Source organism: Pseudophryne corroboree, chromosome 1, assembly GCF_028390025.1.
Source record: "Pseudophryne corroboree isolate aPseCor3 chromosome 1, aPseCor3.hap2, whole genome shotgun sequence".
Lineage (NCBI taxonomy): Eukaryota > Metazoa > Chordata > Amphibia > Anura > Myobatrachidae > Pseudophryne > Pseudophryne corroboree.
The window spans coordinates 359615919-359639767 of record NC_086444.1 but is presented as its reverse complement, the minus strand read 5'-3'; the positions used below and the strand labels follow the sequence as shown (position 1 = coordinate 359639767).

At 45.3% G+C, this 23849-nt stretch overlaps 1 protein-coding gene across 2 annotated transcripts in view; it reads right to left on the bottom strand.

Annotated features, from left to right (window-relative positions):
• Window positions 1-17785, bottom strand: part of LOC135069295 (TOG array regulator of axonemal microtubules protein 1-like) — a 37014-nt gene extending 19229 nt beyond the window's left edge. Inside the window, exon 1 of one of the 2 annotated variants that reach the window (XM_063964680.1) lies at window positions 17672-17785. Coding sequence is in view for 1 of the 2 variants with exons in the window: in XM_063964671.1 (XP_063820741.1) it covers window positions 17379-17467 (89 nt within the window). In the remaining variant the exon portion in view is untranslated. Of the gene's footprint in view, window positions 1-17378; window positions 17509-17671 lie in introns of those variants that run through there. The other variant, XM_063964671.1, reaches the window with a different exon arrangement.
• Between the last annotated feature and the right edge of the window lie 6064 nt (window positions 17786-23849).

Sequence of the window (23849 nt, the reverse complement as noted above, 5' to 3'; positions counted from 1 at the left end):
GCTTTTGCTCGCACCTTATGGGCAAAAGCACAAAGAAGACTGCATTCAACAGACACCAAACAAGACCTCAATCGACGACTGTACATTTACCTGACATAGAATACCACCGCATTTACCGTAATTATGTCTTTTCTTCATTTCTACAACCCTCAGGTAATGACACACATAGTCAATAGGGAATACAGGCACAGATATCAGCAATCACATATCTCCCCCATTCATGTATCATCAACTAAAATGTGCTCCCCCATTTTGTTACAACCAAAGCCAAAAAGAGCTCGGTAAAGTTTGACAGCCCATCCACAGACCCGTACCACGGGATAAGAAGGAATTCACATGTATACTTCGCAATACCTCGAAGCTTGATTTACAACACGTACGGCACGATGATACATGACCCCCCAAACATGGACTCATACACACATGCTTCTGCTATCTCACTAGGTCATACCCTCTTCCCACCTACTCCTCTCTCCTCCCTTACCCAACCATGGAAATGAATTAACCCCATACATATATTTTTCTCCTTTTGAAATGTTTTAGAAGGTGGCAGTTATTATTGACTGCCAAAGGGTGGACTGTCAAAGTCAGAAAAATATCTCTACACACACTGCCATATTTGCACCTCATACTGGTCCGCACTGCGCATGCGTACGCTCTCCCGTACGTGCACATACTCACAGTCGCGGGCACCCGCAGGCGCACGGTATGCGTATTTACGGTAGAGTTTATGTAATCGTAGCGTGCGACTCATTCGTTACATATTTTTACTAATAATGTATTTTGTAGATCATGGTCCCTTTGATAGATTCTGAAAGTTTAGTTAACATAGCATGTTCCTGAACAGAGAGATCCCTCTTTGTATTGTACGAAGGGTCTAACAGGGGTCATACAGTAGTGTTTGGTACCCATCGGAAGAGTATTTAAATAGCAATATTCCGGTGTTGGTTTGGAGCGGATTAGTCGCTCGTGCGAATAGTTATGGACATAAGAAGTTTATGTCCATTTACTATTATTTGTTCTTACTTAGTCATGCGGCGGGAAACCCAGTATCCCACCCACCTGAACAGTTGGAAACAGTCACAGCCCACCAGTATGAATCAACCTATGACCTTTTGTTATAATGCGAAGCCGAATTCCTGTGTCCAATGAACAATGAGATTGTAGGGACCATTGAATTGTATTGTGTGTGGGGCATAAATAGGCAGGCCGACCGTATCCAGTTCACTCTCTTCAACGGTTCTCATTGCTGATAATCGGGAGCTGGATATCGAGGCGCATGCGATCGTTTCCCCTTGTGCGTAAGTTTTCTCCACAGTCATATTGTCTTGATGTTATTATGAGCCATCTCTCTCTCCTCCTCTTTTTCTCTTATTTTCTCTTAAATAGTAATTGTATTGTATTTCCTGTGTAGTTATCTGGTTAGGTAGTCTATGTTATATTGTAGTGTATGATTTGTATTTGTATTAATTCTTTTGCAAGTATATCATTCATAATATATATATATTAGGCGTTGGACCCTAAGCCCAGGTATCTGTGTATTTCTTATAGTGTTAAGTATTCCCTGAGCGTCGGTGACGCTCAAGCAGCTTTGTAGTTAATCAGGTTACACCAGGTTGCACTTACACTCTGTCACCACACTAAGGTTTACTGTATATTTCGTTGTTAAAGGTATAGATATAAAGGTTTAACGTTATAAGCGTCTGCACCGCTGGTGATCTCCTCGTGGTCCCGAGCGTCCGCTACGCTATAGCGAATCATTACGTTAGTCGGCAGCCAATAGCGTGCCTGCCTGTGATCTCTGGGCCGTAAGCGAATGTGACGCTTGAGCGTCTCGACTACGGTTGAGCGATCGTTACGCAACTTGCGTACCCTTACGGTACTTCTTACGTAGATAGCGTACAGTGTTCTTAGACCTCTTAAAGTGTTTTATATACGATAAATATTTAGCTTTATCAATGCCCAGGGGGGGAGTAGAGAGCTGCAACACGCAGAGAGAAAGGAGAGTAAACCCTAATGGAATGTACTTCAAATGATGTAAATGTGAGTGATGGAACCTGTGGTAGTACAGTGTTTGCGAAAGATTGGGAAAATAAAAGTCCAACTCCTCCTCCTTTATGGTTACCAGGCCTGGAGATGTGTGTAAAGTGGAGACCACCATGTGCCAGTGCTGCAGGGGAGGATGTGTAATATTGTATGAGCCAGGTTTCTGTTATAGCCAGCAGATTGAAGTTGTTAGATATGAAGATGTCATGGATGGATGTTAATTTTTTACAAACAGAGCGTGCATTCCATAAGGCACATTTTAGTGATCTGGAGGGTGATGGAAGACATGTGATATTTATGAGGTTAACTGGATTTCTATGTTGCTGTGAATCAGGTGAATGTGAATGATGCAAGTGGCTGGGTCTTGGATTTGGTGAAATGTCACCAGCTATCAGAAGTGGGAGATAATTGTGAGTGTCAGAGGTTTGTTGAAGTTTTTTATAATGAGAGGTTGTAGATGTTATTGTAAATGAGTATAGGGAAGTAAAAAGCTCATGAGTGCTAATAAGAGGGGAGTGTATAATTTAGGGGGCAACATGTACAGAGGGGTGAGTTGCTGGGAGAGTGAATGATGTAATGGTCTTTATGAATACTCCATGAAGAGCAATGCAGAAAATGTATTTGTGGTATATAGTTTGTTTGAGATGAAACCAGTGTTATCTAGGCTGAGAGTGTAAGGTTTCACTTGTTCAAGTTAAAAGTTCAGGTGCCTATTTACTGGTGTTGTTCCGCTATATGTTAACTGTGCATGATAGAGCAAAGTGACAAACAGGTATGTACAATCACATGTAAATCACAATGTAAATGGTTTTATACAAAATTGGTTGCATTTTGTTCTTAGAGGTCATCAGGATTGTAGTTGGTAAAATATATACATACGCTGAAATGCACAGATGATTGGGAATGAAAGGAAGGGTGGTTGTTTTTCTGCAACGTTGGTGGGATGTTTCCGTCTGATTCCGTCTGTTTCGTACTGGGTAAGTCTATATTGTAATATTTTCTTAACCCTTTTAAAACAACCCTTCTAAGACAACCTAGATCAGCCCGGCTGATCAGCCTAGCATCTTTCCTTATGAATGGTAAGTATCCATGTGTGTCTGGTAATTGTAATCAAGGCCTAACATCCCACCCCCATCTACAAAGCATGCCATAAAACTCAACTAAAACAAACACTGAGATAGCAGTTACCAACTATTTCAAAGTTGCAATAATGTATCATCCTAGAATACAATATAGCTTATAATATACAAATTGACAGTGTAGGTTACCTAGTATAATAACAATATCACTGCTGCATGCATATTCTGAGCAGATCCAAACTGCAAATGAGTGTAGGTTACCTGCAGAGAAAGGAGATCTATCTGGCAGTTACTATCCTGATGGTCAGGATGCCAACAGTGGCATCCCATTGGTCAAAATCCTGACAAATCCTGGTAAGTATATTTACCCTACCCTGATGCCTACCCCTAACCCACTCCTCTCTCAGCCAAGCACTCACATCCCCTCCCATTCCATAATTGCCCCCCCCCCCGCTACAGTCTAACCCTAATAATACCCAATCCCGCAGCCTGACCCTAACCACCCCCTTTGCGCAGCTTAATCCTAATTGTCCTCTCCCGTGGCCTAACCCTAACCTCCCCTCCCGCAGTCTAACCTTTACCCTCCCACAGCCTAACCCTAACCTCCCCCTCCTACAACCTAACCCTAACCTCCCCTCCTGCAGTCTAACCCTAACCTCCCCCACCGCGGCATAACCCTAACTATCCCCTCCCATGGCCTAACAGTCTCCTTCTGCAGCCTAATCCTAACCTCTCCCTTCCACAGCCTAACCCTAACCATTCCCTCCCACAGCCTAGACCTAACCTCCCCTCTTAAAGCCTAACCCAAACCAACCCCTCTCGCAGCCTAACCCTAACCTCCCACACCAGCCTAATCCTAATCCTCCCCCTAGTACCTCACCTTAAGCCCTGTACTTACCTTTGTGATCTGTCTGTATTATAACTGTCGGGATCCCACTTACGGTGTTCTAACTGCTGGGATCCTGACCGCATCCCATATAAAGTAGGAGTAGCTCTACCAGTATGTAACTAATCTGAGCACATAAACATTACCAGTAAGGTCTAAGAAGATTGTGGTGCCACACTTTGGGGTAAACTTCCTAAAGCTTCTAAAACAGATATTTGGTGATGTTGCCCATAGCAACCAATCAGATGTTGCCTATCATTTATCTATTACCTTTTAGAAAATAATAGACAGCATTGGATTGGTTGCTATGGGCAACATGGCCAATTATCTGTTTAGATGCTTTAGTAAATTTACCCCTTTGATAGGAAATTCTGTCCATACATCCAACTTTGTACTCTCCCAAAAGAAGACCCAATTTTTGTGGGAAGAAGACAATGCAAACTAAAGTGAGTGTCTTCTTTTATTTAAGGATTTGGATGTATCTTTTGGAGTTACTGTGCGCCTCAGCTTTCATAACTGTAGCGAGCAGGTACGCAGCTTCCAACATTTTGGGAGAGGGGAATAGGGTCGGTGCACATATCGAAACTGGAACAAGGCCTAGTGTGGAGCTGCTGGGCTGCCCCCAGCCTCTCTCTGCAGTGTTTGGATGCCGCACACATAACAGAGCAGATATTGTGGTGGAACAATTATTGTAGCATTACTTGTTAATTAGGCTTTGCCATACAGTGTTATTCACTGCTGGTAACCTCCACTGATAACCCTGTAACCCCTTGCTGGTGGAAACTCCTGTGTTTGCCAACATTAGTGCTTTATTACTTTTGGTAAACCTCCAGTTATCTCTTGAATAATGTTATATAAACCTATTAGTGGCTCTTGTATAGCCAATTTCGGATATCAGAGGTACGTGTCTTTCACCCTTGATTAGTCCTGGAGACTCCTGAATCTTGGGTGGCTCTCCCAAATGCCTGGGAGAATGGGCAAATCTCCCATTGGCTAGCTGGATAACAGACTTGAAAAGTGGGCGGTCCAGCAGATGACAACACAATTCATGCTGAATTGCAAAATCATGGCCCCAACCCCTGCAGTATATAATGGGGATGGGGCACAATAACTCAGCTTCACCATTCCATCCCCCTAACCATCCACTTGGATCCCATATCGCCAACCTGTCTCCCACACCATCCACTTGGACCTCAACCTGCCTGCCCCCTCACAAAGTTTTAAAACATGGCATTAATTCTAGTGATGTGCACCGGAAATTTTTCGGGTTTTGTGTTTTGGTTTTGGGTTCGGTTCCGCGGCCGTGTTTTGGGTTCGAACGCGTTTTGGCAAAACCTCACCGAATTTTTTTTGTCGGATTCGGTTGTGTTTTGGATTCGGGTGTTTTTTTTAAAAAAACCTAAAAAACAGCTTAAATCATAGAATTTGGGGGTCATTTTGATCCCATAGTATTATTAACCTCAATAACCATAATTTACACTCATTTCCAGTCTATTCTGAACACCTCACAATATTATTTTTAGTCCTAAAATTTGCACCGAGGTCACTGGATGGCTAAGCTAAGCGACCCTAGTGGCCGACACAAACACCTGGCCCATCTAGGAGTGGCACTGCAGTGTCAGGCAGGATGGCCCTTCAAAAAAATACTCCCCAAACAGCACATGACGCAAAGAAAAAAAGAGGTGCAATGAGGTAGCTGTGTGACTAAGCTAAGCGACCCTAGTGGCCGACACAAACACCTGGCCCATCTAGGAGTGGCACTGCAGTGTCAGGCAGGATGGCCCTTCAAAAAAATACTCCCCAAACAGCACATGACGCAAAGAAAAAAAGAGGCGCAATGAGGTAGCTGTGTAACTAAGCTAAGCGACCCAAGTGGCCGACACAAACACCTGGCCCATCTAGGAGTGGCACTGCAGTGTCACGCAGGATGGCCCTTCAAAAAAATACTCCCCAAACAGCACATGACGCAAAGAAAAAAAGAGGCGCAATGAGGTAGCTGTGTGACTAAGCTAAGCGACCCAAGTGGCCGACACAAACACCTGGCCCATCTAGAAGTGGCACTGCAGTGTCACGCAGGATGGCCCTTCAAAAAAATACTCCCCAAACAGCACGACGCAAAGAAAAAAAGAGGCGCACTTGCAGGGGGCGTGCAAATGGTGGAAGGCGCAAGCTCTTCCCGTCCAGTGTTGGGAAGGTCAGGCATCGCAACCGACACAATTGGACTCTCCTTGGGGATTTGTGATTTCGAAGAACGCACAGTTCTTTGCTGTGCTTTTGCCAGCTTAAGTATTTTCTTTTTTCTAGCGAGAGGATGAGTGCTTCCATCCTCATGTGAAGCTGAACCACTAGCCATGAACATAGGCCAGGGCCTCAGCCGTTTCTTGCCACTCCGTGTCGTAAATGGCATATTGGCAAGTTTACGCTTCTCCTCAGACGCTTTTAATTTTGATTTTTGGGTAATTTTACTGATCTTTTGTGTTTTGGATTTTACATGCTCTGTACTATGACATTAGGCATCGGCCTTGGCAGACGACGTTGATGGCATTTCATCGTCTCGGCCATGACTAGTGGCAGCAGCTTCAGCACGAGGTGGAAGTGGATCTTGATCTTTCCCTATTTTTTTAACCTCCACATTTTTGTTCTCCATATTTTAATGCGCACAACTAAAAGCCACCACAGGTATACAATGTAGATGGATGGATAGTATAGTATTATATTACTTATGGACGACGAGTGCACTGACGACACAGAGGTAGGTACAGCCGTGGCCTACCGTACTGCTTATATATATATAATATACTGTATAACGGACCTGGTGGACACTGTCAGCAGACTGCTAAACTAGTATGAAGAAAAAAAAAGCCACCACAGGTATACAATGTAGATGGATGGATAGTATAGTATTATATTACTTATGGACGACGAGTGCACAGACGACACAGAGGTAGGTACAGCCGTGGCCTACCGTACTGCTTATATATATAATATACTGTATAACGGACCTGGTGGACACTGTCAGCAGACTGCTAAACTAGTATGAAGAAAAAAAAAGCCACCACAGGTATACAATGTAGATGGATGGATAGTATAGTATTATATTACTTATGGACGACGAGTGCACTGACGACACAGAGGTAGGTACAGCCGTGGCCTACCGTACTGCTTATATATATAATATACTGTATAACAGACCTGGTGGACACTGTCAGCAGACTGCTAAACTAGTATGAAGCAAAAAAAAGCCACCACAGGTATACAATGTAGATGGATGGATAGTATAGTATTATATTACTTATGGACGACGAGTGCACCGACGACACAGAGGTAGGTACAGCCGTGGCCTACCGTACTGCTTATATATATATAATATACTGTATAATATAATAACGGACCTGGTGGACACTGTCAGCAGACTGCTAAACTAGTATGAAGAAAAAAAAAGCCACCACAGGTATACAATGTAGATGGATGGATAGGATAGTATTATATTACTTATGGACGACGAGTGCACTGACGACACAGAGGTAGGTACAGCCGTGGCCTACCGTACTGCTTATATATATATAATATACTGTATAATATAATAACGGACCTGGTGGACACTGTCAGCAGACTGCTAAACTAGTATGAAGAAAAAAAAAGCCACCACAGGTATACAATGTAGATGGATGGATAGGATAGTATTATATTACTTATGGACGACGAGTGCACTGACGACACAGAGGTAGGTACAGCCGTGGCCTACCGTACTGCTTATATATATAATATACTGTATAACGGACCTGGTGGACACTGTCAGCAGACTGCTAAACTAGTATGAAAAAAAAAAAAGCCACCACAGATATACAATGTAGATGGATGGATAGGATAGTATTATATTACTTATGGACGACGAGTGCACTGACGACATAGAGGTAGGTACAGCCGTGGCCTACCGTACTGCTTATATATATAATATACTGTATAACGGACCTGGTGGACACTGTCAGCAGACTGCTAAACTAGTATGAAGAAAAAAAAAGCCACCACAGGTATACAATGTAGATGGATGGATAGTATAGTATTATATTACTTATGGACGACGAGTGCACTGACGACACAGAGGTAGGTACAGCCGTGGCCTACCGTACTGCTTATATATATATATAATATACTGTATAATATAATAACGGACCTGGTGGACACTGTCAGCAGACTGCTAAACTAGTATGAAGAAAAAAAAAAGCCACCACAGGTATACAATGTAGATGGATGGATAGTATAGTATTATATTACTTATGGACGACGAGTGCACCGACGACACAGAGGTAGGTACAGCCGTGGCCTACCGTACTGCTTATATATATATAATATAATAACGGACCTGGTGGACACTGTCAGCAGACTGCTAAACTAGTATGAAGAAAAAAAAAGCCACCACAGGTATACAATGTAGAATGATGGATAGGATAGTATTATATTACTTATGGACGACGAGTGCACTGACGACACAGAGGTAGGTACAGCCGTGGCCTACCGTACTGCTTATATATATATAATATACTGTATAATATAATAACGGACCTGGTGGACACTGTCAGCAGACTGCTAAACTACAGTAGTATGAAGAAAAAAAAAGCCACCACAGGTATACAATGTAGATGGATGGATAGGATAGTATTATATTACTTATGGACGACGAGTGCACTGACGACACAGAGGTAGGTACAGCCGTGGCCTACCGTACTGCTTATATATATAATATACTGTATAACAGACCTGGTGGACACTGTCAGCAGACTGCTAAACTAGTATGAAGAAAAAAAAAGCCACCACAGGTATACAATGAAGATGGATGGATAGTATAGTATTATATTACTTATGGACGAGTGCACTGACGACACAGAGGTAGGTACAGCCGTGGCCTACTGTACTGCTTATATATATAATATACTGTATAACGGACCTGGTGGACACTGTCAGCAGACTGCTAAACTAGTATGAAGAAAAAAAAAGCCACCACAGGTATACAATGTAGATGGATAGATAGTATAGTATTATATTACTTATGGACGACGAGTGCACTGACGACACAGAGGTAGGTACAGCCGTGGCCTACCGTACTGCTTATATATATATAATATACTGTATAATATAATAACGGACCTGGTGGACACTGTCAGCAGACTGCTAAACTAGTATGAAGAAAAAAAAAGCCACCACAGGTATACAATGTAGATGGATGGATAGTATAGTATTATATTACTTATGGACGACGAGTGCACTGACGACACAGAGGTAGGTACAGCCGTGGCCTACCGTACTGCTTATATATATATATATATATATATATATATATATAATATACTGTATAATATAATAACGGACCTGGTGGACACTGTCAGCAGACTGCTAAACTAGTATGAAGAAAAAATAAAGCCACCACAGGTATACAATGTAGATGGATGGACAGTATAGTATTATATTACTTATGGATGACGAGTGCACTGACGACACAGAGGTAGGTACAGCCGTGGCCTACCGTACTGCTTATATATATATAATATACTGTATAATATAATAAAGGACCTGGTGGACACTGTCAGCAGACTGCTAAACTAGTATGAAGAAAAAAAAAAGCCACCACAGGTATACAATGTAGATGGATGGATAGTATAGTATTATATTACTTATGGACGACGAGTGCACTGACGACACAGAGGCAGGTACAGCCGTGGCCTACCGTACTGCTAGATATATATATAAAATAAATATAATATACTGTATAATAAATAATAACGGACCTGGTGGACACTGTCAGCAGACTGCTAAACTAGTATGAAGAAAAAAAAGCCACCACAGACAGGAGTGTTTTTCAGGCAGACAAACGTATACTGGACTAGGTGTCACTGTCAACAAAACTGTGCACTGTACTCCTGCTATAACTGCTCCCCAGTCCCCACAATTAGGCAGTGTGAGCAGTGCACTCAGCACAGATATATCATGCAGCAGTGCAGCACACTGAGTGAGCACAGATATGGTGGAGCGTTTTTTTCAGGCAGAGAAACAAACAAAGGATTAAACTCACTGGTGGTATAATCAAAACCCTGCACTGTACTCCCTAACAGCTGCTCCCCGTCCCCAATCCTCCCCACAATTATAAGTAAGTCACTCAGTCTTTATACTCAGTCTTTTTCTACTATAACGGAGAGGACGCCAGCCACGTCCTCTCCCTATCAATCTCAATGCACGTGTGAAAATGGTGGCGACGCACGGCTCTTTATATAGAATCCGAATCTCGCGAGAATCCGACAGCGGGATGATGACGTTCGGGCGCGCTCGGGTTAACCGAGCAAGGCGGGAGGATCCGAGTCGCTCGGACCCGTGAAAAAAAAGGTGAAGTTCGGGCGGGTTCGGATCCCGAGGATCCGAACCCGCTCATCACTAATTAATTCTGAGTGGGTGCAAAAATATCATATACACTTACATGCAGATCAAGTTAGACTGGAAAATGGCAGACAGCTAAACAGTGCCATCAGATATTCTGTCCTGTCACATAGTACACATTGCATCATTCAATGGACATTACTTTAATATCCGCAAAGAAAACTACACACGATATACAGTACGTCAAGTGGGGGCACACTAAACCTCAAACCACGGTGCAGCAATAATCTGCCACATATTGACATAATTCCAAATGATGTACTGGAAACAAGGAGATTGATCTACAGCCCAACAACACAGATTGCTTATTATGCTCGTGAATATAGTACATAATACTGATAAATACATAATTATTGTTTTCTATGTAACGCAGTGATTCATTGCCTCATATTCCCATTACAGGAACATATTCGCAGAGCACTACTGGAGATACTTCAGAGTGAAATTGTGTGGAATTCATACCCAAAGCCAGGAATCCAGTATTACTTCAATGATATCTCAGGGGTAATAAGAGTCTCTGATATTTAAGATTTTCTACTGCATTCTGAATTAGACAATGTTTTATACAAGGGCATCTATTACACTAAAGATTTGCGGGAAAAATGTATAAAAGCAAATCTGTGTGGCCACGGAAGGTGATTGTGATGGTCAAATGATACCTCCCAGTCATGCCAATTTAGGCAGGACACTTCTGATTGAAGGGGACTGTACCAGTTCTAGGCCTCGTAGTCCGAGCTCCCGGCATATAGGGTAGGAATGTATGCCCATACTCGACACAGCATGGCAATTTAAGGGTGTTCATAGGAGAGAGGAGGAAGGCTGGGGAGACCTAGCACTACAGTGACCCAGGAGGATGTAGCACACCTCCATTTGATGATACAACACATCCCCCTGCTCCTTATGAAAAGGCCTAATAATGCTACTGTACATGTACAAATTACCATCAAATTTTGCTGTAAATTGCTATTGGTAATCCTCTCCTGTTTTTTTTCATAAGGAATGCCCCACATTCAGTGAGTTTTCTTACTGGTTATGTTTAACTTAGAAGAAAAACGGGGAGTAGGCAGGCGCACTGGTATAGTCACCCTTTTATTAGGTGAAAGGTTAATAGAAAACCAGGATACAGCAGAATAAATCTATTGTTACGAAATCCAATCCAGATGTAAATATCATGACAGTTTAAAACAGGAAAAAAATACACATAAAAATGCCGGTGGTGCTCCCTAGTTATTGAAATAGAGCGTCCTGTGTTGCCATGGCAATGGAACGATGCGGCTCCACAAGCCAATAGTATGGAGAGAACTAATCCTGCGCAACAGTATGATTTCCGCTGCCTTGATAACGGAATGCGCGGCTCTGTACAAAATTGTAAGCAGGAGTCACTGACATTACGGAGCTGCCCCTTCTTCCATTAAAATGGGAAGGCGCTCATTCACGCCTATACTATGATGTTAACATTATCATGAATGGGCGACTCCACCTTGTGGATTACGGTGAATAGGAGTATACACTTTAGTAGATTGATTCTTTTTTTGTGTGAATAAATGACACCTAACAGACTAATACCCGCTATTTTTCACACATCATTTTAATTGATATATATAACTTCCTGCACTACGTTCAATTATATATACTCATAATTTTTTCTGGCTCCCATAGGTGCTCCACGGCACACCTTGCAACTGGTCGCGACACACTAGTGTGCCACAGCACATTGTTTGAAAAAGCCTGTGCTAGAGTGTTTCCTTTTTTAAAAGAAAGAAAGAAAGAAAGAAAGAAAGAAAGAAAGAAAGAAAACATCAGTAACTCCAATCTGTTCCATATAGACTTTCATTTTAACAAAGGTTTTTTGAGCATAAATAACATTGCTGTAAAAAAAATCTCATATATATTGAAATTGATCCTTTATACTGTCATTCAAATTTAGGAAGCAACCAAGGTTTGCAAGGCAGCTGAAGGCCTTGGGAATACATTATCAGCTGCACTTAAATGTTTCTATTGGGAGGAGCTTGTCCGTTTTGTGACTAGGGAACAATGGGGGTCATTCCGAGTTGTTCGCTCGCAAGCTGCTTTTAGCAGCTTTGCACACGCTAAGCCGCCGCCTACTGGGAGTGAATCTTAGCTTATCAAAATTGCGACCGAAAGATTCGCAATATTGCGAAAAGACTTCTCTGTGCAGTTTCTGAGTAGCTCGAGACTTACTCTGCCAGTGCGATCAGTTCAGTGCTTGTCGTTCCTGGTTTGACGTCACAAACACACCCAGCGTTCGCCCAGACACTCCTCCGTTTCTCCAGCCACTCCTGCGTTTTTCCCAGAAACTGTAGCGTTTTTTCACACACTCCCATAAAATGGCCAGTTTCCGCCCAGAAACACCCACTTCCTGTCAATCACATTACGATCACCAGAACGAAGAAAAAACCTCGTAATGCCGTGAGTAAAATTCCTAACTGCATAGCAAATTTACTTGGCGCAGTCGCACTGCGGACATTGCACATGCGCATTAGCGACTAATCGCTCCGTTGCGAGAAAAAAATAACGAGCGAACTCGGAATGACCCCCAATATATATAGTTTTGCTAGCATTATATGTACTGAAATCAGCTACTTCACGTTTTGTAATGTTGCTTATTGTGCGCCCATGTAGCAAAATACAGTTTCTTTGTAATGAAGAATGACAAAGTGTTGCTGATCCCCAGCAATAGGATGACAGAATTCTCTTTTTCTTGAACTGATGATTATAAGAATAAGAGGTTAGGCTCATACATCATTGCGTTTAAGGATGTGATGATAAATGTGAACGATAAGGCTGCAAATAGACAATTAATCCTTGACATAGCAGCATTAGACATTGTACATTTCCAAACCAGTGCAATTATATTAGTTCCACCAACTATAATATATTACGGGTGGTCTTCAGTATGCCGACTGATGGGATCCCGGCGCACAGTATACCGGCGCTGGGATCCCGACAGCCGGCATACCGACAGTTATTCTCCCTCGTGGGGGTCCACGACCCCCCTGGAGGGAGAATAAAATAGTGTGGCGCACGTAGCGCGCCACCGTGCCCGTAGCGTGGCGAGTGCAGCGAGCCCGCAAGGGGCTCATTTGCGCTCGCCACACTGTCGGTAAGCCGGCGGTCGGGCTCCCAGCGCCGGTATGCTGGTCGCCAGGAGCCCGACCGCCGGCATATCGTAGTGAACCCATATATTACTACAGCTAGCAAAGTGACCGCCTATTTGCTCACCCAATTGCTTTTTTAAAGTAATGTGATATAAAGCAGGACCGTAGGGAGGTGTGTGCGAGCCATGCCATTGCCCAGAGAGCAAGTAGCTGCAGGGCAGTGCTACATGGAGCTTCCAAAGGACGCCCCAGACATGCACCGGGTAGTGTGTAGCGTCATTAGGAGTGTCTGTTCACGTAGCACTATGCATTTTCCTGTTGATGGCCCCACCCCCTCGTGTGACGTCTCATGTTCGGGGGTGGGGCATATCCAATGGTCCAGGTGCACAAAGTTCCTGTGAATGACAAAATATTTGTGTCCCAAAGCCCTTTTTTTCCAGAAATTGTCTAGCAAGATGGTGTACATGGTAAAATTATCAAATTGTTTTCTAAATTATATATGAATGATCCCATGACTGCTGTGAGATTGGCCCTAGCGATGTTTCCCATTATAAGCCCTGAGATTTTGCTTTGTGAGAAGGATTTTTTATATATAGTGCAGATAATATAACACACATAAATAGGCTTACCACACAATCCCTTTAAACTGAAACATATACTGTATGATTTACACAGGTTCTGTGGCTGCTGACTTCAACCCTATATATATATATATATATATATATATATATATATATATATATATACAGAAATGAATCGGCACTCTCTCCTATCACTGTTCACTGCCCTGGTGCCATCCGGAAAAATCCTTTATATACAACACGCCCAGCAGCGGCGGCACTCACGGGTCTACTCAGTCAATAAAGTGCATAAAGTGCATTTATTTCATCACTCAGTGTCCGATGTTTCGGGGCCACAACGCCCCTTTTTTCAAGGGGCGTTGTGTATGTATTGGCACTGTGGGGGCATGTGTATGTATTGGCACTGTGGGGGCATGTGTATTTCTTGGCACTGTGGGGGCATTTGTATGTATTGGCACTGTGGGGGCATTTGTATGTATTGGCACTGTGGGGGCATGTGTATTTATTGGCACTGTGGGGGCATGTGTATTTATTGGCACTGTGGGGGCATGTGTATTTATGGCACTGTGGGGGCATGTTTATTTTTTGGCACTGTGGGGGGCATGTTTATTTATTGGCACTGTGGGGGCATGTTTATTTTTTGGCACTGTGGGGGCATGTGTATATGTTTGCACTGTGGGGGCATGTGTACATTGGCACTGTGGGGGCATGTATATATGTTGGCACTGTGGGGGCATGTGTACCAGGGACGTGCAGTCAGGGGAGGCAGTGTCATAATGATTGAAATAATAACAGAGTCTGTGATAAATATCTTCATTTATTATTTTATTCATTTCCCCCCTGTGTATGTGGCTGCGTGCAGGGCCGGTGCAAGGTTTCAAGTCACCCTAGGCAAAAGTTCGCAATGCTGCCCCTGCTTTCCCTCAACATCCTCCACCCAGCCCCTTGTAAACACATACACATCCACTTCATGCCCCTAGCAGTGCACAGTCCCAAGTCAGATTGAAGCTGGGAAAAGACGCGCATGCAAGTTTCCAGCCACCTGACAGTTCAAAAAGTTTATAGTATAAATATCTATCTCATACAAAGAGAAACCTACATGGCAGCTGTGAGACACAGGTATAGAGGTGCATAAAGGTCCCTTGAACCCATCACTAATCACACTGTATTATAGCTGCAATTAGGGTTACCGTTATTGCAATTACAGATTTCTGGAGGGGGCGATTGCACAAAAAACACAGTTATAGTATAGCCATTTCTTTTCTAAAATTTCAGGCCTTTGCAAACACCTTTATATTTATTTATTAACAGTTTCTTATATAGCGCAGCAAATTCCGTTGCGCTTTACAGCTGGACACAATTAGATGAGAAAACTGGGTAAAAACAAACAGTCATAGAGGTAGGAGAGTCCTGCTCACAAGCTTACAATCTATAGGGAAATAGGCATTGATACACAAGGATAGGTGCTATCTATTGCATAGTTGTCCACCAGATTACAAAGGTTTTTGGTGGGCTGCGTGATATCACATCACAGCAGTGATGAACCAGGGTCAGGACAAAAGGAGAGTGAAGAAAGAAAATATGTAGGGGATATGTGTGGACTGTGTGGACTGTACTGTGGGAATATAATTTGATAGGAAAGTTATGAAAGTTATGTGGGTGATTCTGGAATTTAATAGGCTTGTCTGAATAGGTGAGTTTTCAGGGAACCCTTGAAGGTTTGAAGACTAGACGAGTCTTATTGTACGTGGTAGGGAATTCCACAGAGTGGGTGCAGCCAGAAGAAAGTCCTGTAATCGTGCATGGGAGCAAGTAATGAGTGTGGATGAGAGACGTAGATCTTGTGAAGAGGTCGGGTTGGGAGATTTTTTGAGATAAGCGAAGTGATGTACGTTGGTGTAGTTTGGTTAATGGCCTTGCGTGTGAGTAAAAGTATTTTATACTGAATACGGTAGAATACTGGTAACCAGTGGAGGGACTGACAGAGCGGATCTGCAGACGATGAACGTCTAGCGAGGAATATTAGCCTCACAGAATGGATTATAATGGTGAAAGCCATCAGATGCCATTGCCTGCCCTATTTATGTAATCGGATTGCTCTACTTGTACCATTTATGTCATCGGAACCATCCGTATGCCACGTGTCATTACACTCCAAATGCCGCTGGTGTCACCATATCCCTTCACACAACTCTTATAGTATGTGTCATCAGACCCTTCCACATGCCCCTTATGTGTCATTACAGCCCTCCACATGCACCTTATATGTCATTACAGCCATCCACATGCCCCTTATGTGTTATAACAGCCATCCACATGGCCTCTTATGTAGTGTTCCAGCTAGAATGCGGGCAGGGCAGGGCGCAGAGGTGTAGGGGCAGTGTGCTTGGTGCGCATATGCCCAAAACGGGGCGCGGCTGCTGGCGTCACTATTTGTGGAGGTGTAGCCCCCTCAACACCACTAAAGGGGGCGTGCCCCAGCTGACTGCATCATTAATAGGGGCATGCCCAGCACCTATGGAGGTGCTAGGCATCCCCAAAATCTCCCTTTTATGTGAATAGATGCTGTGTGCATGTGGCGGCAGCAATCAGGCTGTTTTAGCAGGATGCCAGTAATGGGGTAGGGCACATTTTGCCCTTTAAACAGCCTAGCATGAATACTATTATGTGTCATCACAGCTCTCCACATGTCATTGCACTCATCCACATGCTCCTTATGTGTCATCGGACCCCTCTACAGACCCTTCAGTCCCTAATAATGAATATATGCCCATGAACATTTTGCTGCTGGAGCCAATATACTTTTCTCCACCAGCAAGGCCAACTTTTACTGGAGCACGCTGACTAATCTGTGACATCTGCACATAGAGGTTACATGACACACACAATGGTCCTCCTCTTATCACCTAGTGACAATCTCGCTTCTGTTTCCAGTCCCAGAAGGGAACACGCGACATGCCGCCACAATGATGTGGAAGGAGTAGGTGCAGATAGCGGATATTCTATATATTATACTTCACCTGGTACAGTAGCTCCACAGATAAGTCAATACAGCACAAAAGGTGCAGATGTAATATACCATGTTACAGTGTTTCGTAGAACGCAGCACTCAGAGAATTAGCAATAATAATTAAAAAAGTGTTTCAAACATTACAATACAGCATTAATGTACAGTATGATACAGCATATTGTATAGCTGAGGCTGACACTTTAGGAGGACTGAGAGTCCTTTCATCAGTACCTCTTAAAAACTTCAGGAAGAAGGCACATACTGTATGTAGGTTCAGCAGTTTGGAGTAGTAAAGATGCAGGGACCACCATGTGTTCCATTCCTTCTACTCTAGATCCTACCTGCCCCACGTGTTATGCACACTTTGTGTTTGGGAGGGAGCACTTTTTCCTTCAGCAGTAGCAGAGTGCTGAGAGCGGCACACGTGTTAGCTAAGCTCAGGAAATGAAAGTACTGTGTATAATTATAGATGCTGCACTTTTGGGTGTTTACACAGGAACACAGAACATTAGGCTACTACTTACCACCAGACAAGACACAGCCTCTCACTTCAGTCTCTGCGTGCAGCTTGTCACAGCACATGCCAGCAGCTGAGCTCCTCGTCTGTCTCATCTAGGGGGCGGAGCTACAGTGGCTGAGTGGGAGCGAGTGAAGAGAAGGAAGGAAACAGCAGGGGATAGCAGCTGGCTGTATACAGTAACAGCACAGCACAGCACAAGTGGTTAGCCCAGGACCCCGAGAGCAGTGGAAAGCAGAGACTTTCTCTGGCTACTGGTAAGACCCAGGGACGTGCAGTCAGGGGAGGCAGTGCCTCCCCTGTCATTAATGAGTAAAATAATACAAAGAAGATACTTATGACACATAAGTATCTTCTTTATTATTTTACTCATGATTAAATCAGTTTGGGAGGCACCGATCGTGGTGCCTCCCGTACCGATTGATAAAAGATATGGGAGCGGGGAGCGGGGGGCGGGGGCGGGTGGGGCCTAACAATGGGCAGGAAAAGCCCATTGAAATTGTATGGGAAAGCGGCACCATTAGAGGTGCCGCTTTCCTACAGGGACGTGCTTTCAACCTATGAAAGCACGTCCCCTGTCAGTGAGGCCACAGTGATTGGCCAGCGGATCCGTCACTGGATCCGCTGTCAATCACTGTGTGGGCCTCGGTGGCGGCGGAGGTGCGGGATGCGGCGGGCCGGGCGGCGGAGGTGCTGGCGGCGGTGATGCGGACGACGGTAGCGGCAGCGGGACGCGGCATTACCTACAGTTCAGCAGAGTTTGGCAGCGGAAGCGGTACCCATTTCAAAAATGGCGCCTCAGCGTCATTTTTGAAATTCAAGATGGCCGCCGCGAGCCAATCATGGCTCGCCGCGTCATCGCCCCGCCCCCTCCGCTGACTTATATAAGTCAGCGCGAGGCAGCGGCTGTCAGTCCGACGGCGGAGGAGGAGCTGAGAAGAGCTCCTGAAGACCGAAGACGCCGGAAGTCCTGGATGGGCGGCGGCTATGCAAAAGAGCTTAGCAGCCGCCGCCCACCAGGTGAAGATGCTGGAAGTCCTGGGAAGGCGGCGGCCATGCAAAAGAGCTTACAGGCCGCCGCCTCCCAGGTGAAGACGCCAGAGGAAGACGCCAGAAGCCTTGGGGAGGTGGCGCCCCCCCAGGTGAAGACACCAGAAGCCCTGGGAAGGCGGCGGCCACGCAAAAGAGCTTAAAGGCCGCCGCCCCCAGGTGAAGACCCTGTTTAATAAAGTTTTTTTTTAAAGTATGTGTTGTGTTTTTTTTTTAAATATTTTCTTTACAGGTGGACTACGGGTGCCAGCGGGCCCTTTATGTCCGGGCATGCTGGCACTTGTGGTTCTCCAAGTGCCAGCATGCTGGGGCAGGCTTGCTGGGACCTGTAGGTCACCTGTAAAGAACAATATTACTATTCTTTACAGGTGGACTGCAGGTGCCAGCAGGCCATTTATGTCCGGGCATGCTGGCACTTGTGGTTCTCCAAGTGCCAGCATGCTGGGGCAGGCTTGCTGGGACCTGTAGGCCACCTGTAAAGAACAGAGCATACAATGAACCCCGCACCCACCGCCACCAGGGGTGCGGGGCATAGCACTGGGCTATCAGCCCAGTGCTGGTTATTGCTCGGGAGGGGGGACCCCATTTTCATTTTTTGGGGGCCCCACTTTCCGAGGAATGCCAACACTGGGCTGACTGGCTGGGGGGTGTATAATGGCATGGCAGGGGGACCCCACACTGAGTGTCTTCCCTGCTATGGCATTACCCCCCCCCCCCCCAGCTGGTTCTGCCTGGTGCTGGTTTTAGCGGTGGGGGGGAAACTGCATTTTTTTTTTTTGCGGGGGGGGTTAGTTGCAGCGCCTCCCCAGCCCCTGACCTCACCGCGCGTCACTGGTAAGACCTGCAGATGTCCCCACGATCATATGAGGGATCTGTCTCCTTCAGAAACATCCTTCACTCTTGTGGGGGCGCCCTCTGGAGGAAGCGCCGGCTCTGGCTGCGTGTGAGGGTGGGAGGTAGCGGGAGAGGTGCCTGCCGCTGCTAACGTTAAAGTCTGGGCAGCGGGGGGCGGGCAGGGGGCGGGGTGCAGCAATGGGCTGTGAAAGCCCATTGAAAAAGAATGGTGGAAGCGGCACCTTTACTGGTGCCTCAATGACAGGGGTGTGCATTCAGCCCCGATGATTGCATGCCCTTGTCAGTCCTCCAGATGTGATTGGCCCAGTGGATACAGTGCTGGATCCGCTGTCCAATCACTAGCGAGCCGCATACTAATTCCCCCGCCCCCCCCTGTCCCCGGCTGCAGCAGGTGCCGTGGGCTGTGTGGGCGCCCGCTGCAGCCGCCGTCGCTGACTGAAACTAGAGGTCATTATTGACCCCTAGTGTCTGAGCGGCGCTACTATGGGAGAGACGTCATGATGCCTCTACCATAGTAGAGAGGAGTCGGCGGCCGGAGACGTAGGGCAGCACAGCAGGAGCGGTAAGTATTGTCTGTGTATTTTTTTTTTTATGTGTGTGTGTGTTTGCAGCGCTACGGGGTCACCAGCACACCTAGCGGACACTGCTACAAGGGGCACAACAACTGGGGGCACTGCTACAAGGGGCACAGCAACTGGGGGCACTGCTACAAGGGGTACAGCAACTGGGGGCACTGCTACAAGGAGCACAGCTACAAGAGGCACAGCTACAGGGGTCACAACTACTGGGGGCACAGCTACTGGGGGTACTGCTACAGGGGGGCACAAGTACAAGGAGATAATTGTGGCCAAGCCCCTTCCCTATGAAGAAGCCACGCACTGGGCGCCACAAGGTCTAGAACCGGCCCTGTGTCCAATCACCCACAGGCGGCACTGGAAGCGGAAGTGGTGGCGCCTGAGACTGAGTTCCTCCTCCGGCGCGACGCCTTTGTGCGGTGACCGGGTAGGAATCCCCCCCTCATTCCTCCTCCAGTGCCTGCTCTGTTCTCCCAGCCAGCAGCATGGTGGGTGAGTTTGTAAGCCATTGGCGGTGGCAGCGGGCATCGACTCAGAGGCAGTAGCGGGCATTGGCTCGGCAGCAGTAGGGGTCATCGGCAGGATTCGGCGGACATTATGGCTGTAGTGCCTCACCAGCCACTGACCTCACCGCACGCCACTGATGTGTACATTGGTACTCTGCGGGCATGTGTATTTTCTGGCACTGTGGGGGCATGTATACTGTGGAGGTATATATATATATATATATATATATATATATATATAAAAAAATTCATTTGTTTTCTCTTTAATTCCCTTTTTTTTTTTTACAGCTATGTCTATTGAAATCACAGACCATGATATCTGGACTGGATTCATTGAATTATACCGAAGCCATGAGTGTCTCTGGAGAGTTAAGTCCAAGGAATATGTCAATAGGGAGAAGTTGAAGGCATACCAGGAGCTCATAGATTACAGTAAAGGCAGAAACAGTCAAGCGGACATCCAGTGGGTTAAGAAAAGAATCCAAAACTTCCGAACAGTGTTCCACAAAGAACACAAGAGAGTGATCGAGTCTCAACGTTCCGGTGCAGGGTCTGATGAAGTTCGCAGACCATCACTGTGGTACTATAACCTGCTCATGTTCACCCTGGAACAAGAACCCAGGACGGAGTCAGTGTGCTCAGCTATGCCGGAGTCGCCCGAGGGAGTTCTGGAGGAGGAAGTGGGCAGTGAGGAGCTGGTAAGTAGATATATAGTATATATGGTAAACACACCCTACACCACTTTTGTTTTTGTTTATTTCCTTTCTTTTCACTGCTTTTATATGTCCATTGCACCTGTTTTTTGTATTTTTTTTTACTTTTTATTTCAAGAAAACTGCTAATGGCACAAATTCTTTGGTTCAATTACAGCTTTCACCCTTGGCGACTGAAGGCAACCCTCCCATCGCTGAGCACGCAGAGCTGGAAGTCATTGAGGTTGAACCCGTGCCACCTCAGCCGTCTCAGCCACCAACCAGGAGACGTCAGGTGGGACCGCGGACTTCCAGTTCTGGAGAGGCACGTACACATCAGTTTCTGAACCGTGCGGAGGAGATTCTTCAAAGGCCCCCGGATGAACAAATGATTTTCGGGATGAATATTGCCTGCGAAATGCAGTCGCTGGAACACACCCAGCGACAGCATTTCAGAACCATTGTATATGATGCGCTAGTATGTGCGCAAAATGGGCAATTGCCTGAGCGCCTCATACTGCCATCACATACATTGCATTGGCCCACTCCCCCAGTCACAATGACTAGCTTTTCCTATCCGTCGCATCCCCCACAACCAAATCCTCCTCCGCATCAGCCACCCTCCCATACATTTTCGCGGGCCCCTCCACCACCTTCCACCATTCCCAATGTCTCGAGTGATACCCACTCTGCTTGGATGAGTGCACAGGCCACTCTCCAAGATGATCCGGTTTTTTTCAATATGTAATTTTTATTTTCCGTTTTTTTGGACCTCAGAAATTGTTGTGTGCGACCCCTTGGGTTCTTGTTCCAGGTTGTCCATGAGTGGGAAAGAGTGCCACGGTGATGGTCTCGAACTTCGTTTGGACTCTGTTACTGGATGTTGAGACTTGTGACCTCTTGTGTTCTTTTGTTGGTCACTGTTCGGAAAATGGATTCTATTCTTGACCCTATGGATGTCGCTTTACTGGTTTTGCCTTTACTGTACTCTATATGCTCCTGGTTTGCCTTTTTTGTTAAGGCATCCCTATTGACATATTCTTTTCTCCAGAGACACTCAGCGGGCTGGTATGCTCAATTAATCCAGTCCAGAAATGTTATTTTTTTAAGTTATTATAAAAAAAAAAAAAAAACAACAACAAAGTGTTGAGTGTTAATTTACACCCTGTCTAGGGCTACAGTGTGATGGTGTGGGGGTGTTGCAGTGGGGCATCTAGGGGTATTAATAAAAAATTTATGGGTGAAGTGGTACATTTTCTATTAGGACAACATGGTGCCTGAGCTGTTTGTGTTTGTTTTGTTAAAAAAAATCACATGGTAAACTGACATGGAATGACCCCTATATGAGGATGTGGTGATCCTGTGTTGAGAACAGGCAGCCACAATACACGCAGTGTTTCATGCACAGTGAGTCTGCAAGTAGACTCTTTGCGCTTGTTCCACTGCCAACATTCATGCAGGTGGGATACTGCTGTGAGTATTTTAACAGCCTTCTTCCCAACTGACAGTAATGAATCCCCAGAGCCGGCCCTAACCAATATGATGCCCTAGGCAAGATTTTGGCTGGTGCCCCCTAGCACCACCGCTGGTTCCGCCGCTGACCTTGCGCCTCTTTCCCAGCACCATCACCCCTCACCCATAGCAGTCCTTATTTTAGTGTTTGTACCCCCTATATTTTAAATAGGAACAGTTCGCACATTTGGTGCTCAGCCCAAAAAGGGGTGTGTTTTTGCTGGCAAGGAGCATGGCCACACAATAGTAACCCCAATTCCAATTACGCCACACAGTACTGCAACTTTATTCACATTATATCATGCGATAGTGTCCATAATTCATATTACATCCCACAGTAGTACCACTTTACCTTATAAACGTTACTCCTCACAGTAGAGCCCCTTATTCACATTACATCACACTGAATTGCTCCTTATTCACATTACACCACACCCTATTGCTCTTTATTCACATTAGACGACACAGTAGTGCCCTTTCTTTACGCAACGCCACATAGTAGAGCACCTTATACACATAATGCCACACATTAGTAATGCATTTATACACAATTCCACACAGTAATGCCCCTTACACATATGAGACACATTATTAATGTCCTTATAAACATAATGTCCCTTACACATATGCCGCACATTATTAATGCCCTTATACACATAATGACAAACATAGTGCCCCTTACACATATATTGCACATAATTAATGCATTTTTACATGACACACATAATGCTCCTTACACATATTCCGAACACTACTGCACAACCAACCCACTCACATGCACACAGCACTCACACTGCCACTAACACTGTGACTTCTGCCTCTGCTTGGATACAGATGTTTCCTCATAAATCTTGCCCCAATGCTAACGTTGGGCACCTTTTTTTATGAAAATGCAGCTTATTTGCATTGCTATGTGGCTAGGATGCACAAGCAGCTTCTGCTGATTAAAATGATATGCAGCATGCCTATATACTGTGTGAGACTGTGGCTGTATC